General features: G+C 40.9%; 1 protein-coding gene across 2 annotated transcripts; it reads left to right on the top strand.

Moving 5' to 3' along the window:
- The first annotated feature begins 4,900 nt into the window (after positions 1-4,900).
- On the top strand, positions 4,901-16,862 carry pitx1 (paired-like homeodomain 1). Of its 2 annotated transcripts, XM_031738260.2 has the most exons (5): positions 4,901-5,029; positions 6,113-6,167; positions 11,095-11,244; positions 12,520-12,722; positions 15,507-16,862. In XM_031738260.2, exons 2-5 carry the CDS (start codon positions 6,122-6,124, stop codon positions 16,053-16,055), a joined length of 948 nt encoding a protein of 315 aa, XP_031594120.1. In that variant the 5' UTR covers positions 4,901-5,029; positions 6,113-6,121; the 3' UTR covers positions 16,056-16,862. The 2 variants fall into 2 exon arrangements, with proteins under 2 accessions (XP_031594120.1, XP_031594121.1); XM_031738261.2 differs by lacking the exon at positions 11,095-11,244 and having other exon boundaries at positions 4,902-5,029.
- The last annotated feature ends 1,663 nt before the right edge of the window (positions 16,863-18,525 follow it).

Here is an 18,525-nt window from a genome sequence, read left to right as displayed (position 1 = left end):
CAGCTTTGATTTTGTCCTATCTTCCTCCCCTCACCCCCAACCGGTTGCGGCAGATGGCCGCACCTCCCTGAGCCCGGTTCTACCGGAGGTTTCTTCCTGTTAAAAGGGAGTTTTTCCTCCTCAGTGTCATCAAGTGCTTGCTCAAGGAGGTTGTCTGATTGTTGGGGCTTTCTCTGTATCATTATAGGATTTCTTCCTTACAATATGAAGTACCTTAAGGCAGCTGCTGTTGGGATTTGGTGCTATAGAAATTAAATTGAATTTTATTGTGTAGCTTAAAAAAATCACACGTATTCAGCTGATCATTTTCAGATTTTTGTTTTAGACACTAGCTTGTATCTAACTTTGCTCAAACACAGAATAAGTGTAAATGGTGTCTTTGTGGTACTTGCACCACTACATGATTTTTTTATGTAAACATGTTGCACTCCTATTGTCAGATATGTTAAGACTAAATTGAGTCTGGATTATTAACACATTTGGCCCAAATCTGACTTAGATCATTTATATCAAGCATTAAATGTTGTTTGTTGGAGCAGCTATTGGGAATGAGTGGAGATAGATTTGACAATGTAAAAAATACAGAATATTTGGCAATTACATGTCTTTAGCTAGCGTTACAGTTCAATTCTAGCTCACAATGTGCTTTATTTTCAGTGTGATTATTCTAACAGTGCTAATTTGTTCTGTCAGATATTAAGAGCACGAATGAAATAAGATGAGTAAATCTTTTTACTTTATATAATAAAGAAGTGAAACTCTGTCACTCTGGTGCTGAGTAAGGCTCTCCAGGTCAGCCGGTTTTAGTTTAGCCAGTGAAACATTACAACAAAAGGAAATATCACTTAGTCAGCATTAGGTTTATGCTCAGATGAAAAACTGGAAGCTGGACGTCCGATTCTCATCAGCACTAAGCCCGAGAGAGCTGCCGAGTTTGGACAGAGTGGAAAAAGGGAATGATGCCTCCTCTTGAAAAGATGATCTATGCACCAGACCTGTTTATGTTAGTAATCTCCAAGCCCAGTGTAATCAAAACATCACTAATTTCACTGCCGATTGGAAACTGTGACATCTGTGTTTTCAACACACTTCAAGGGGGACTTCTTCAAAGGGGCAAAAAAAGGCAACTGGGAAGCATCCATTCCTTATAATAACCCTAGTGATGAGAGGATGACTTCATCCTTGTCCACTTAAATGTTTTGAAGAGGATATATCCACAGTAGTGGAAACTTTATGCAGTAAATATCTCGGCATTGCTTGCTGAGAGTGTGTATAACAGGCTGCCGTGTGTCCGTCTGAGCATCTGGGCAGGCTGGCTGGTTGGGTGTTTAGCTTGTTGACATGCCGGCAGATTCTCCAGCTCTGCTCTGAGTTAGAAGGTCGGCTGTGATGTTACAAAAGGTTTTCCATCCCGTCGAGCAGCCTGGCGTCAAGCTTGCAAGACCTTCCTGATTGATTCTACAGAGTCTGGACTACACGTGGTGCAAAAGCACTTCAATAAGCCTCGCTCAGCGGAAATGGGCCTTAATGCAACCGGCACTGCTTTACTATGATCATCAGGGATGGGGCCTTTGTTGAGCGTCGCTGCTGAAAAGGCCACAGTGAAGAGAAAAACACAAAAATGAGAGCTTTTTCTTTTCTTTCTTTTTTTTGTGTGGGCTTGGCCAGAGCAAAAAAAAGACAATAAATATAAAACGTGCAATGCTTGGTGTGTGTGTGTGTGTGTGTGTGTGTGTGTGTGTGTGTGTGTGTGTGTGTGTGTGTGTGCGCGTGTGTGTGTGTGTGCGTGTGTGTGTGTGTGTGTGTTAAATGTGTCCCAAACACACAAATTCACCCTTCCGACTTCTCCAAAAAGCAAACTGGCGTTTTGTGCGCTCTGGGCTTGTTTTTTTCCACCTCTCAAACTTGGATTAGCCCTTGTGTTATTTAGGAATAACTATTTACGCTGCAGAGGTGACCATCAGACAGCTCCTGGCCACAGATACACACCTCCTCCCCCTTCGCACATACACTCTTAACAGCCCTAACAATCCCTCCACCTATTTGCACAGGAGAGAAGAGGCCACTGCCTCACCTTCAGGGTACTACTTAACTCTTCGAGTAACTCGTTGAGTAATCACAGCATTCTCCTGCCAGCCTACTGCCTAATTAGAGTGTGAGCGTGTGTGTGTGTGTGCGAGAGTGTAAAAGACTCATTATTTAGCATCCCAGGTCTCACAGGTTGACAATTACACATGCTTATATGGAGTATTATTACTATTTTTTGGATACAATTGCATACTAAGTAGCTGGAGTCAGTATTGGAGTCTAAAGGAGCCATAACACACTTACTTTGTAGCTCCAGTCAAGCAGAAATTTTACATGTCTGAGGCATAAAGTTGGTTTAACTGCAAACTTTTAATTTACATTAAAATATATGAAATATATTTTAATTGTTATTATTGTCTTTTGCCATAATAAACTTGATTCTGACAGTAATATCCAGCAAAAAGTGGCTCCTGATTCTAAGCACAAGCACCTCCTGGCAGTAAATGATTATGGTACAAATTGTCTGGCTTTTCTGCAGTTTCGGGCCTGTGGATTCCATCACTTAGTATCTCCTGCATGCACAGGATAAATATTAACATGACCAGATACAGGAAAAACGTGGCGTGCTCCTAAATGTAAAAAAAGGGGGGAGACACAGGCTGAAGTGAAAAGAGGTGAGAGAGCCTTCCCTGTCTCCAAGAAGCACCATGGGAAGCAGGTCTCTCCGAGTCCTAAAGGGAGGCCTGCAGCTCGCCTTTAATCCCTCCGGGATCCCTCTCTCAGAGCTGGGCTTTGCTTTGTGCGCAGCTCTTGGCCGAGTTAAAAAGGAAAGTGTAAGGGTGGGACAAATTTCGCACTTTCTCCCATGTCTCAGGCCAAAAGAAGGAGCTTGTAAATTGAGTATGTGAAGCTGGAAATACTCCCTGCCACACGGACTCTGCGGTGGTTCAGTGGTGGGGCCGGCTGTGTGCGTGGGCTGCACAATCTTGGCTGCGGACACTTGAAATCCGGCCTGAAAGTGTGTTTTGTCCCAAGGATCAACTATCTAGCAAAGACAATTAGGACTTGTAATAACTTTTCAGTCACTCTTTTTTCTTTTAAAATAAATTTCTTTTAGTTTTTTTTTATTGTATTTTCTTTGTTTTATTTATATTCGTGGCCTGATCGGTGATGCAGTCCTTCCACGGCTACAGTCTAAATACTCTAATCTCTGTCAGTGTTTCTTGTGGTCTTCGCTGTTACTTTGCCTCTTCAAGCCTTTTGTCCGTTGATACAGCAGCGCTGCAGAGCTTACCCGACCTAAATCTTCCGTTTATTTGCTTTTGCAAAAGAGTTGTTTTGTTGGCATGGCGTTTTTGCTCTATTTCTCGCTCTCTCTGCAACCGCTCACGGACACACAAAGGCCTGAATGGTTTCGTCTTCCTTTTACAGAAAACATTAGCCTAATTATTTCCCCTTTTTAGGACGCAAACGCTTGTTCGCAGCTCGGTCATATTTCCTCCATTTAAAACCTCAGACCATTTTTAATGGGATGCAGATCGAATGTTTTACTTTGAAGGACAAAACAAATCTGGACCCTGCGTGCAAAAATGAACAATTAGTCGTTAAATAATCATCCGCTAACAGAGAGTTTCACAATGGTCAGACGGCTTATTGTTTGCCGACCCGGTTCATTATCGAAGAGGAAAATACGGCCAGTGCGCAACCACGCAAAAGAAAGCCTGATGCCAATTTATAGGAATGAAATGCTGTCGGCTGTGTCAGCAAAATATTGGGATCTTTTCGTTCTTGAAAAACAACTTAAGTCATTACATTAAAATAAATAAATAAATAAATTAACCTATTTGTTACACAAAACTTTAAGATGTGTGGTTGGGTGTGATTTACAGTTTGTTTTTTTTTTTTAATTTATTTAAACTGTGATGAATAAATAAACAAATAAATCTTCGTCTGGAGGTGAATTTCCTCCGGGTCCTCAGGCTTCCCCCCTTTTCTACAAAAATAAGCACGTGAGGCTAACTGGTGAGTCTAAATTACTAAAGTGGCCTTAGTTGGATTTGAAAATGTGTTGTTGTCTATTTTTGTGTTATCCCTGTGACGAACTGACCACTTATATGACTATGACACCTGGAATAGATGCCCCCCCCCCAACACACACACGATGCAAAATTGCAAAAAGTGGGAAAAAAACCCTCCATATATGCATATATATATATATATATATATATATATATATATATATATATATATATATATATATATATATATATATATATATGAATAACAGGATGTGCGTCTTCTTTTATGTGAATTCTTTGCATTCTTCAAAATAGATTTTTCCCCAAGCTGACGGTTATTGGTGTGAGGACAAACAGCCTCTGGTGAAAATCAAGAAAACTCTTCTCACCTTTTTTTTTACGCCTAAACTGTCCTTCGTCGACGCCACGGACGCAGCACACACACACACACACACACACCAAATAAGTTTATTATTATTACATCACTTGTTGCTTTCCTATGTTAAAGTAAAAGTCAGAAAAAAGCGTTTGAGAACATATTTTGCGGAGAAGAAAATCGTGGATTAAGATGAGGAGGAAGAAGAGAGTGACGTCAGGTGATGATGGCGGCGCAGGTGAGGAATTCAGTGATGTTCTTTTTTTTAAGAAAGGTTCAAATGAAGATGCGATGGGATGAAAAGCCGACCAGTGATGCGGGGGGGTGGGGGGGTGGGGGGTAAAGATGGTGACAGCGGGGGAGGTGGGAGGTGTTGTTGGTGGTGGTGGCGGCGGCAGCGGGGGGTTGCGGTGTGATGACGTCAACGCTAGGCGTGCAGCAGAGCAGTGAAGAAAACCAAGGTATCGTCACAGAGACGACCAAAGTGCTGATTACCGCGGACGCAGCATTTACGCGCAGCTGACGCTAAAGTGGATTTACTGAACACCTGTATGGGGAAACCGTGAGGGTTTATTCCGTTTTTCTGTCTTCTGCTGGGAACCAACTGGTGAGTAAAGCACGCACGGTGTCGTGTCAGGTCAGTGGATTTTAGCTGTGGGAATTGGTCAGAAGGCATGTCGCTCTGTGCCTTTTAACACTTCAGGATATTGGGAATGTGAATCAGAGGGGGAGATGTGTCCAGCGTGAAGAAGAAAATAAAATATTTAAAAGTGCTGACTCCTTTAGGAAGAGCATGTTGTTGGCCAGTTGGGGATCAAAGAGCTGGAGTAGAGACTGAGCGAATAGAGCTTTGCGCACAGCAACGATTTCTGGCATAGAACAGCAGCAGCGAGTGTGAAAATAGTTTGTCTGAGCATTAGAGTCAGCCAGCTGCACCATACAACATTATTCCCACTGTAACCCAGAAAAAAACTACATTAGATACTTAAAGTAACTAACATAGAGTACAAGCGTGTGCGCGCACTGAAGCGCGAAGGACTAAAGGACGAAGGGTACTGAGTAAAGATTTACTGAGGACATAAAAGCAGCACAGGGATTCCTCTAGATAAGAGGGTCAATCTTTCTCCCTCGTGTGTGTGTGTGTGTGTGTGTGTGTGTGTGTGTGTGTGTGTGTGTGTGTGTGTGTGTGTGTGTGTGTGTGTGTGTGTGTGTGTGAGAGAGAGAGAGAGAGAGAGAGAGAGTGAGAGAGGTAAATTGGGGGTCTGTGATGGGCAAGGGACAGGGTGTTTCTCATTCTGCGAGCCGAAAACATGAAAATCATTTCTTTCGTGAGAAAAAGAATAAATATTACCAGAAAAGCTGCGTTATGTTTTTTTTTTTAGTTTTATTATTAATTAATTCATTTATTTGTTTTGCTATTTTCTTTAATTGTCTTGCATGTTTCTTCTCACAATCAATTTTAATACATGAGACCAGGGTCCAGAAAGAATTAAACTTCCTGTTGTAGGATTGTTACACAGCCTGCTTTGTCTTGTTTTTTAAACAAACTTTCATTTATTCAGTATTTAAAAAAATATTGTAAATGTAACTATAATATGACGTGGTTTAATGAGAAGTGTTTAGCCTTTTTGATGTTTTTTTTTATTTGGAGGGGAACGTTTGATTTAATTATCTTTTTTGTGTTTTTCAGGCAACTGGAATGGAACTGAATCTGTCGAAGAATGTGATTTCTTGTGGGGAATCTGGTATGACATTTTCTGTGCTCAGTTTAACGTGTTGATTATGTTTGACTTTTCAAAATATCCACATATATATATTCAGATCCACGGTGGTGTGGTGGTGGTTAGCACTGGGTTAGAATCCGGCTGAGGCCTTTTTGTGTCGAGTTTGCATGTTCGCTCCGTGTCTCTGTGGGTCTCGGATTCCTCCCACAGTCCAAACGCAAGCATGTTAGGATAACTGCTGATTGTGAAGTACAAGTCTAGAGTGAGTGGTTGTCTGTCTCTCTGTGTTAGCCTTGCGATAAACTGGAAACGTGTCCAGGGTGTACCCCGCCTCTCGCTCTATGGCAGCTGGGATAGGCTCCAGCCCGACCGCGACCCCAAATTGCATAAGCGGAAGAGAATGGATATTGTGATTCATTAGCTGCAAAATGCTTATCTGAAAAAGCCCTTTGAGTTTGAAGCAAAGTCACAAATTGGCATCGGCCATATAGGCCTATATATAACTAATCAAGCAGACGAGTGAGCGCAGATAAACTGTTTCTCCAACCTGTAGCTGAATCTCAGAACCTACAAACAATTAACTTTTTTCTTTCTGGTGAAAAACCCCAAACAATTAGTTCATATTTAAACACTAAAGACAAAAGGAAAAACAAAGAAACATCAAGCCAGATGCTACAAACGACACATAAACACGCAAATCTATTCAGTGGAAAATATTTCATTTAATCTTTGTCTTCAGATCCAGCAGTCGTAGCTCACATAAAAATCAATTGATCAATCTTTTCTGGATTTAATCACAACAAAAAGCCAAGAATCCCCCATTCGTTAAACAGATACCTAAAAACTTTGGAATATTTTCGAGGTTTTGGGGGGATTTAAATGAAAGATCGTGTGCAACCTATTTCACAAAATGTTGCCTGAGGAAATAATCATATGAAGTAACAATAAAGTTTCACCCTAAAAGGCAGTATATGTATATTTTTATGTTTTCACATATTAAGAACCACTCTCTTTTCAAATATCAACACTGCGTGTATGTAAAACTAAAAGAAACGACCGAACGTGTGGCGGACTGGCTCTGGTTTAACAACGAATGAAGGGGTTTAAGAGGAAACTCCACATATTCTTGCAGTTTAGTGGATTTGTCCTATGGGTGTTTCCCTGTGCTGGTTATTAGACGTTGTTTTATTTACACCTGCATTCCCTGCACAGGCTGTTTATTTAGTTGTCAGACTCCAGGTCAAACAGGCCTTGGACCAAGCAGGGAAACCATCACCAAGGCAATAATCAGCTCTGTCCTTCTCCAGTTACGCACCGTGTCCAGTTACATCTCCGCTGCTGTCCTGCTTTTGAATCAGCTCGCCAGCTTTAATTTTCTATATGCTTTGTTTTTTCGGTCCTGTGGTTAGCTTTACTGTGCTCGCTTTCTCTGGAGAGAAAATACACCAAGACTGTATTTTTGTGTGTGATTCACGGCGTTCGCCGAGTTTATTTTCACTTCTTGGGGGGAAAAATATGAGTGTTTGCTTAGCCACTGGCCTTTAACCTGTCCTGCCGGATGGAAAGGCTTTTTAACTCATCCATCACACGCAAGTGCCCTCCAGAGTGCTGGAGGAGCGGGACGCGGGCAGAGATGGAGGCTGAGGAGGCTGGGTATTTAGATTACCCCCATCTATCAGCCAGGAACATGTGGACAGAACAAAGTAGAATTCATAAGAGCTCCGCCATGGCGAATCTCTATGTGCTGTAAATCCCATAATATTCCCGTAGAGACCTCAAGAGTCACTGGGTTTATTGTTATTTCTTAGCGCTGCTTTTGCTTTTGCTAATACTTTATGGCACATAAGACTTTTTTCTAGGCTGATTTTAGTTTTTCAGGAGTCCGCTGCAATCTTGAAACAAGCTAGAGCTTTAAGCACTTCATTGATAGACTATCTCCCCACTAAACCCTACCAGCTACCAACAGGTAGTCTCTTTCACTCAACCTTCGCAACCTGAATAGTAAAGACCACCTGCTTGGTCACGAGGTCCTCGAGTTCACCTCATCAACGCCTTTTCTGCTTTCTTACTCCAGAGTTCAGATGCAGGTGAACTTTTATTGTTTTCAAATATTGTATCCAAACCATTTAACCATCTTGGAATATGAGTAAGCAGGTAGGCGATGCTGGTGTCGTGCCCAAAAGCACTTCGGTAAACTGCGGCGTTAAACTTGTTGACTGTGACCCTCAGTAGGTTAAGGTGACGCATTCATATTAGATAGTCAAATAATTATGCCATAGTAAAACAACAGTTACACACTGTGCACTAAAAATGTAATAAGTTCGTTGATGAGTTTCGTTATATTCAAATTTCTTGAGTGCATTCAGTGTAGATGTCTGTGAAAAAACACGTGCCACTCTCTGTGCAGAAAGGCTGAGCAAATATTGATGAACACGGCAGGTGATTTCTGAGAGCTAACACAATTCTCTGCCAAAAAACCCTTCGGGGGAGTTTTGAACAGAACGAGGATCTCGTGTCAAAAGTCATACGCTCATACAATGGCCAAAAATCTTCGACCCTGGCGCCTGTGACAGTCTGACTGTCTGTCAGCCTGAGAAGCTGAGGCCTTATGCGCGCCTCTACCTGAAAGAGGTAGCAGACTGGCCGAGCAAGCCAGCAGGTCAGCTGGTCTCATCTCGCAGATGTGGCCAAATTATAGTGATCTTTAATCAGCTTAGAAAGAGAAATTTCGATCTCTTTACATTTATTAAACATGTGATTTCTGGTCACTCAGAAGTGATTTAACTCAATAAATTATTATTGCCCGTAAGTGTTTGTCATATTTTAACAAAACACTTATAGGCACATCACATTTAAATAGAAAAGATATTTATCTCAAATACAAACTCAAACTTTCAAATAAGAAATGTGATTTATACACTCTGTGCGTCTAATGACTCAAACCCTAATGCTAAACGGAGATTTTTGCCCACAGATTCCAGTTACACGAGTAAAGGCCAGATACTATGATGTCTTTCCTGCATAAAGCAAAATGTAAAGGGTTACTCATACTGGTCTGAAGCAAACGCTTTTTACGTTGGCCTTCTTTTCTTTTACATTATTTTCAGCTTTCATGCGCAATTTGGTCAGGGAGCGAAATACTTGGTTTGGTGGATGAAAAGCTCATGGTTTGGGTTAAAACAGAGCCTTCTTGGCGAGTCTATGGCAGAAAGCCTGCAGAGCTTTTCTCATGCAAAAGTTACATGGAATCCATTTCTGCCATCCCATGAAAAAGCCCCGGGCTTGGGTAAAACTTTAAATATTATCTAACCTGCATCGGTGCATTCCTAAGAGAAAGACACGAAAATAGCCAGCGCGACACAACTCAGCTCTTCAGTTTTGCACAGAGGCACATCACAGTTCACTTAGCTCTAAAGCAACGTGAGTACTGCGCGTACCTGAATGTCAGATTATAATCCCTGTAGCATCTAATTTAATCTTACTTGTTATCCATCTTCAGCGGGATGAGGTTGGTTTGAATTAACACTGGTAATGGATGGAAAGACGTTATGTTCTGGTGATGTTGGGGCTCCTTTATCAAGCCACTGCTTGCTGCTGTTTGCGCGTCAGAGCCAACAAAACGCACAAAAGTCAAATGTGTCATCATTCGCAGCCACAGCCAGGCGCAACCAGGTGTAGTATTAGCGGTCCATTTGTCATATTGCGGTTGTCACTGAAAGGCTGGGATCTATAGTGGCTGGAATCTGAGTGCATGTTGTTGGAGTTTAAATATATTATATCATTAATGTCTGAAGTGGTGAGGTGGTGGCTGTTTAGGCAAAGTGCAGCTGCTGCTGATAGATTACTTATTCTTTGACTGATGTGGTTCAAACGATGTGGTGCATAAAAAAACAGCAGGGACAAACACATCCTGTTAAATAATGAGAGATGTAATGTTCCGTGTATTACTCCCGATTGTCTCTTTGTGAATCAGCGAGCTGACAGAGCGACTCTTGTCAGGTTACAGCCCTCGTATTCATGCACACAACGAGCCTGATATCATCGAGCACTTTTCATACTGGAGACACAGTAACTGGGCAGGACCGTGTTGGATGGCAAATGTTTATTCAGCTCGGTACATATCCGAGATATACATTGTGTGGCTGACCGTGTGTGTATAAGCGCGCCCAGCTGCATTGCTCTGGACACATTTCAAACATGCCTGCGCGAATAAAAGGCCCCTTTTTTACTCCTGAAAGCAAAGCGTCGCTTTGTGCGCTCTCGACAACTGACAAAGCGTACACTGCAAAAAATAAAAAAATTAAATAAAATACAAAGTAATAACAATAACTAGCCTTAAGACTAACAAATGAGCAGACAGCCACCGTGGCAGGTTTTTTGTTAGGAGTGTTTAACAGATGAGTCACCTCTTATAGTTTCGCTCCACTCACACTGGAAGAAATTTCCTGATCTAAATGCGACATAAACGTCTAATAAATCTATAATTAATTAAAAGCACCTTTTCACTTTGTTAAGCCTGACGTCAGACTGTGTCTTGTCTGGGTGGGTATTTTCTTGCAGCGGGCATGTTTAGTGGGTGGGACTCTTGTTTTGGGGAGGTTAAACGCAGCTGATGGGTGGGTCTCATGTGAGGGTTGGAGAGCCGGAGCTTGTTCTCGGTCACAGCGGGTGGAAGCTTTTCCTTGCTGCGGATAGAAGGAGAGCGCACAGGGTTGTCACTGCTTCAGAGGAGGGGAACGGGGCCGTGTGATTTTTTTGTCCTTTCTTTCTTCTATTCTCTCCAAGCAAGTTTTGCGTGGAAGAACAAACGAACCTGCATGGTTAAATCTCCCATGTCTTGGTGTGTGTCTGAGAGCGGGTGGATTTTTTGTAGCGTAGCTCTGAAAGAAAGCCTCGCGATCCACAGGATTCACCCCGTTTCCTCTTTTTACGCACCCTTCTCTTCAAGGTGGGATGAATTTGGACAGAATTGCAGAGGCAGTGAGAGCACCGCCGCCCCGCGACGTGGCCCCCGCGTTTCATTTACAGAGAACTTCAAACAGCAATCGAGAAACTGTAGAGAACTCAAGCAGCGAGTCTTCAGACACAGAGTTGGCAGGTACACAGTCAGAGTGCTTTTAGCCTCTCCATTCTTTCTTCCCCCTGAGTGCTGTAACAGTTTATTTTACGTGTCCGTAAGCATTTTTACGGCGAACTGTCAGAGAGGCATCCCCAGCACTTAAAAGCTACAGAACAAAGAGAAAGAATATTTAACTTTTCTATCCCTTGTGTTTGCTTGATTTATTTCCGTGTGTCCCCGGGCAGCGTGCACGAAAACGACAGACTCTAAAATGTGTTTCCATCAAATCTTAGTATTTGAGTGTGTTTGTGTCTGTGAGCGCTTTTTTGTGCAGTTACACCCCATTTTTTGTTTACTGTGCTCCCAGAACCAAACATTTGGCAGGAACCCGAGATGTGTCAGGGAAAAATGTGCAGAGCAGCCTGGCCTGCTGTCAGTGAATGCATTAGAGCAAACTATAAATATTGGAGCTATCCACAAATCTAAACTAAAAACCAAGCGGTCTGTGTTGACAGTTCCCGGAGACACTTTTTATTATTCAGCTTTTCCAAATTTTTAGGGAAAAAAACAGAGGCCTTTCTGGCCTTTCTTCTCGTATTTCAGGGCGCACGAGAAGCAAATAGAAAATACGCCAAGGTCAGTTAGTTCTATTTTTTTTAACTATCATTCACGACAGTAAATCGTTTTAAATTACAGTCTTGTGTGTGATTTTAAGCTTTTTTTGTTTTGTTTTTAGGAAACTCTCAAAATCCTAGCTCCCTTTCTGTGTGTGCGAGTGTGTGTGTGTGTGTGTGTGTGTGTGTGTGTGTGTGTGTGTGTGTGTGTGTGTGTGTGTGTGTGTGTGTGTGTGTGTGTGTGTGTGTGTGTGACTGACCTTTGCGCGTGTGGCCTCTTAAGTTTAACGAGGCAATTGTTAGGACACAAAATACAAGACAGTTGGGAGATAAGAGTGGGCAGACCTCATCGTAAAGATATTGATCTCTAAGCGAAAACCGAAGAGAACCGATGGTTAACTCTGACACACGTTTGTGAATGTGTGACTAATTTGTTTCTGTTCTTTTGAGGTTTATTTTTTATGAATGACTTAGTAAATAATTTAGCCAAAGTGGTTGGTTTCATCGCGGTGGGTCTTTTTCAATTACTTTACTTAAAAAAAAAAAAAAATCCACGTCGCTGTACTCAATCCTCGTGGGAAATATTGAACTGTCGACGTACACACACTAACTTCTTCATTGTTAAAACGTCCCTTATTTGCATGGCATTCAAAATATGTTGTAGGAGTACTGCTGTTTCACACCGGTTTGTCACCCACAGAAAAGGAAAGAAACGCTGAACACAGGAGCGATGATGGAAACGCGGACGACCCCAAGAAGAAAAAACAGCGGCGGCAGCGGACTCACTTCACCAGCCAGCAGCTGCAGGAGCTGGAAGCCACGTTCCAGAGGAATCGCTACCCTGACATGAGCACCAGGGAGGAGATCGCCGTATGGACCAACCTGACCGAGGCGAGAGTGCGGGTAAGATAGTGGCCGTGCGTAAACCGTGCGTAATGTTTGAATAAAGACAAGCTGACCAAGTAGACGATCATCAAAAACAGCAATTATTTAAATAAAGTCACTTCCAAAACAAATAAAAAAAAAATATAACCAAATAACGAAGATATGTTTTTAATAACTTAAAATGATATTTTTTTAATTGTCAAAATATGTAACTTTTGAACTTCGTTCCACAAGAATTTTTTACCCAATTTCAACTTTTCTTTAAACAGAACTTTGTAGAAATTTTCAACTAAGGATGTCACAGACTCACTTTCCAACATTTATGCCGTTTGTCAGTACAGCGAGAAATCAGATGTATATTAAAGTCAGTACATCTCCCTGAAGGTTCTGAATTCATGCGTTAGTCACTATTCCTACTTTTAACGGAGTCCATGTCACATACATACTTTGGTGACTTTAAACGGATCAGAAGTAATAAACTAAATCTGTGATACATTTTAAATACACGCTTACGAAAATCCGTCTCCAAAGACCTCGGAGGTTTTCAGAAGAATATTGTTAACATATTAAGTTGCAGCCATCCCTGACTGTCAGCTGTCAGCTACGGTGCATCCAAAAGTAAATCTACCGTTATTAAAGCACGTGCACAATTCCCAATACCGGCACAGAGGACGTTACAGGCCTTAATGGCACGCAGTCATGTTAACACGTCTCATGCCGAAAACTTAGAAGAAATGAAAGCTTTAAAAAAGAAAGTAAGAAAAAAAAAGTAGTTGAATCTGTTGGAAATTGCAGGTCCTTTCAAAGGGTGTATCTGCTAGTGTAGCCAATGGATGATTCGCATTTTGATGACATCATCGAAAATCTGGACCCTTGTTTTGGGGGATTTTTTTCTCCACGGAGGAGAGCGTTCACGTCTCCGTATATATAGATGTCTTTTTAATGAATCTGACTTACATGTATTATAATTATTCTAGCTACTTTTTTAAAACTGTTTTGAGTAAAAAATGAATAATAACAATAATAATATGTTTCGTCTATTTGAATCAGCACAATTCTTATAATAGCTTCAATTTGAAGTGTGAAATGAAAATAAGTTGCTTTTTATGCTTTTTAAGCCAGGAAACTCACTGCTGTCATTACGAGCAGGTTCAGATTTAAACAGTGACTCTTTTTTCTCTCCCTTTTTTCATTAGGAATAAAAATTTTATTAGGAATAAAAAAGGGGGGCGTGTAATAGCACGCTGGATATTTCAGATTCAGAGAAATTTAAATTAATTGGAAATATTTTAAACATCCATTTACGTTAAATAAGATGCAATTATGATTTTAAATATAATTTCAGAATATATATATAAGCACACTTTGAGACGTCAATCATTACACTCATATTCTTAACGTGGTTTTCGTCGTGCAAATGTCATTAAAATCCAAAGTATGTAGTTTATTGCTGGGTGCAGGAAACTCGAGGCTGGGTCTTGAGTGTTTCCTCCACAGCTCTCTGTCACATCGCTCAAGTGTTTGTGGACAATTTGTCGGCTGCACAGTGTTCCGCACCACTATAAATAGCTTCCGCGAGCCCGTCTGGTGATACCAGTTGTAAATTGTTTCTACTATGAATTAAAAATGAATTGGAGAGTACCGACTAGCCGGTATTTTGTTAGGTTTTGATAAGGTGTGAGGATATCCAGAAGCGCTTTTCTGTTTCATTTCGAGTCATCCGCGGAGCTGTTCGAGTTGCTCTGTGAACCTGATGGTTTTACGTCTGACTTACACAGACACACACGCCTTTTATTTACACTGATTTATCTTAAGGAATACTTCTTATTTCATTGATAGAAATGAGGCGAAAACAATCAACATTAATGCACCTCCATCTTAGATCTGGTGTAAACACACATTCTCGTTGTGAGTTACAAGTGTGTGGTAGACTTATACTAATATGTATAATATCAAAACAGCTGGAAACAGATAAATCATATTTTACCGGGTATAGCTGAAACTGCGCCCCCTGATTCCAAGGACCAGGTCTAGTTTGTCGACTCGGGTATGGAAACTCTGAATATGCGTTTCACTCAAAAACGGATCCTTTCTTTTTAATGCCCGGATTGATTTTGATAAGCAAAAGTAAGTAACTGGTTTGGTATTTAAAAAAACAAAAACAAAAAAGTGCGTGTTTCTTAACTAATTATAGATTAAAAAGCAGTCGGTGTTTTTTTCTGTAATTATGACTTGTTGATATTTCACATCTGAGAAAATTGAAAATGGGACGTTATAACTGAAGAGCCTTCAGTCAGTTTGGGACCGCAGCTGAAACTGTTGAATATGGCTGTGGGCCTATAAAAGATTTTAACTCATCAACAATTAACCGCTATAAAATTCAAAAATCATTTAGTTAGAAATGCCTTTGTTCTGTAATTTTTTTTTTTTTTTAACATTTGTTGTTTTTTCTTTTTAATAAGCACGCAACGTTTTAAAGCACCCTAAGCACTAAGTCACCTTAAAGGCAATAATTCAAGGGCACCAAAGTGGGGACTGAAGCTTGTTGCCACAATATATGTGGAAATAAATGATTCAAACATCAATAAATGATCATTAGTGTCGTTTTAAGAAAAAAATTACACTTATGCTTCATGAACTGAATATCACACACGCTTGAAATGCTGCTTCAGATGTGGACTCGAGTCATTCCTGTATCATCTGTAGCAACGTTGCAGGTTTATTTTATGACAAGAAAACTAATTTTACATTTTACAGCATTCTGCAGTGGTTAATGCTCACGGTCCTGTGTGTCCCCTCCAGGTGTGGTTCAAAAACCGCCGGGCTAAGTGGAGGAAGCGGGAGCGGAACCAGCAGATGGACCTGTGCAAGAACAGCTACCTGCCCCAGTTCAGCGGTCTCATGCAGCCTTACGACGACATGTACCCGGCTTATACCTACAACAACTGGACCAACAAGGGCCTCACTCCGGCACCGCTGTCCACCAAGAACTTCACCTTCTTCAACTCCATGAGTCCCCTCACCTCGCAGTCCATGTTCTCAGCCCCCAACTCCATCTCCTCCATGACCATGGCCTCCGGGATGGGCCACTCCGCGGTGCCCGGCATGCCCACGCCAGGTCTTAACAACATCAGCAACCTGAACGGGATCGGGACATCCGGCATCAACTCAGCTATGTCATCATCGGCTTGTCCTTACGGGCCTCCCGGCTCACCGTACAGCGTTTACCGGGACACTTGCAACTCCAGCCTGGCCTCTCTCAGACTTAAATCCAAACAGCATCCAACATTTGGATACAGCGGCCTGCAGAGCCCGGGCTCCAGCCTGAACGCCTGTCAATACAACAGCTGACGGGCCAAAAGGGGGGGCCTTAAAAATACAAATATATATATATAAATATGTGATAAGCGGACACGGTGTCATAGCTTATGGGCTACCTGCGGATCGGGGGGAAAAAAAATCAAAGACGACTAAACTGGATTAGTTGCAATCATTTTTTTTTTTTTTTAAAGAAAATGAAAGAGAAAACGTGGATAATGCGGGTTACATGTGTTTACCAGTGAACTTGCACAGCAGTTTAAATGTCCAGGTTTTTTGGATTTTTTTTTTAATGATGAAGACGTGTTACATGGCTGCACTGTACATATCTAAATGTAAATATATACAGGTCTAACATATGAAACAGACGGTGGGATTTTTTTTTCTTTTTTTGTGCTTGCTTGCTTTTGAAGACTGACTCGACCAAAGCGAGGATTTGCATCAAAATAATAATAACAAAAAAAAAAAAAAAAAAAAAAAAAAAAAAAATTCGAGCATATAACGAATCAATGAGAAAACAAGAAAATCCGGCCTTTACTGTACATACTTTATACTGCTTCTGTGTGCTTTCTATTTACCGCATATGCAGGGTGACTCCACGACGCCTCCCGTTTGAAATGCTTTTCATTTTGTTTGCTCCAATAGAAAAAAAAAGAGAGAGAGAGAGAGAGACCCTGCATGTTTAACTTGAGTGCAACGTGTTTTGTACAATAATGTAAGACTTTGCAGAAGTACGTTCATTAGCCTAAACTGTATACAAAAGGTGATTCAAAGTCCTCATGTGTTTATGGTAACATGTTTGTTTGAATAAACTCCAGGAAAAGAGAGGTTTATTTCAAGTATATGTCTTAGAGGAGTCTTTGTTTAAGGAGACAAGCACTCGGGCTCCGGGTTTCCCCCCTCAAAACATGAGAAAAATAAATAGGTTGGCTAAATATCCCCAGCGTAGTGGTCCACTTAGTTTAAGGGAAGGGGGATTATCTTAGAAAGATGAAGAATCTTTTGCGGTTATTTCGACAAAGTTGAATCAGTCCGAGCTTTAACTGTAATATTTAATTTTATGTGTTTGTTTGTTTTTTTGTTTGTTTTTGTTTTTTGAAGCTCCTTTAATATAATTTTTATTTCAGAGGAGGGTGGGTAGATAAATCCACGGGACCCAACTTTGGGACCTCAGCAGCTACATTTCTATGAACTGCTCTTATTATTATTTGGTCATCGTATTAATGAACACATCTCAGCGCTCACTGGATTTTCCAGTAATAGATTTGTGGTTAATTTTACTCAACTTTTGTTCCCATCACTCCCTATACAGAAGATTATATTGGGGTCATTCAAACCTGGCTATTCTGCTGCAGCACAGAGCTATTTCTGTCTGCGTACTGAAGGACGGATATTATGTCCCACTAAAAGGATGATTTCGAATTCAAAGTTTCTCTGAGATCACCTGAAACCTGAGCTGCTCTGTTAAGAGTTCCACCAGCGTGTGTGGAAACCTGGACTGCGCATTCAGGAACATTAAGGACTGACAAAGACGGCAGTTAAACTTTCTGAAAGGGGGTGAAAAAAAGCTGAATAGACTGAGCAGATTTGACAAAATAAATAAATAAAAACATCTTCAAACACACCTGGAGGGAACATTTTATCTAATTACATCTATTTTGTGGGCTAGAATCTTTTATTTGCACCTTCGGGGGGAGAAAAAATGCAACTGGCGACAAGCCCGTGCACACAAAATGATTTCAGTCAATACCCTATCTTGTTTTCTGACACCTGCAGAAATCCCCATATCTATATTACTCACCATTAGACTGATATTAGTGCGCTGCTGGAGCAGCCACCAGTGTGTGCTTTAACTGATAGCGCTGGGTCTTAGAGGATATTGGATTAGAGGCAACACAACTGGATAGTGAAAAGAAATGATTGCAGATTTTTATATATACATATCTCAATGAGAGAGCAAACTCCAGTGTAAACTGAAAATAATTTTTAACTAATACTAATACTTTTTAAAGTACTTTTTAGTTACACGGTACACACAGTAATTTCCTTAAGGTAATACTCACCTTCTGACATTTTGTATCAAAATCTCTGTTTCCCATGCTCAACTGTAAGTTTACCTTGATTCTGTGGTAATTATTCTCGATACTTCGTGTAAAATGAAGGTGTCTATGTAATTTAATGAGCATAAAATGCAGTGTGACTCACGCTCCTCTAAAGTAAGTGTGAATGAATTATATCTTCTAAGGGGGCTTCATATTATTCTCCCACAACTTCGTCATAATTGTATCTTGACATAATGTTACCTCCACTCTCAGCACATGACCGTTTGTGGAGATCTTTCCTCTTTTTAAAGTCGTTTTATTCATTTAAAATGAAATATCAACACGGGGTGAGTTTGTGGCTCTTGGATAGCTTTCCAGATCCGATTAGATATAGGTTATCCTCCTTTAAAGGACTATTGCACATTTTTATTACAGTTTTTATTTCTCTAACCTTCTGCCGT

This window comes from Oreochromis aureus, linkage group 10, assembly GCF_013358895.1.
Source record: "Oreochromis aureus strain Israel breed Guangdong linkage group 10, ZZ_aureus, whole genome shotgun sequence".
Lineage (NCBI taxonomy): Eukaryota > Metazoa > Chordata > Actinopteri > Cichliformes > Cichlidae > Oreochromis > Oreochromis aureus.
The sequence above is the reverse complement of the archived record's forward strand: the minus strand, read 5'-3'. Positions and strand labels throughout refer to the sequence as shown.

What these genes read in the sequence shown, in the direction of transcription:
- pitx1 (XM_031738260.2), top strand. Translation starts at nt 6,122, where the DNA reads ATGGAACTGAATCTGTCGAAGAATGTGATTTCTTGTGGGGAATCTG. An exon ending in GATTTCTTGTGGGGAATCTG is followed by an intron (nt 6,168 to 11,094) that starts GTATGACATTTT and finishes CTTCTCTTCAAG; the next exon opens with GTGGGATGAATTTGGACAGA. An exon ending in TTCAGACACAGAGTTGGCAG is followed by an intron (nt 11,245 to 12,519) that starts GTACACAGTCAG and finishes TGTCACCCACAG; the next exon opens with AAAAGGAAAGAAACGCTGAA.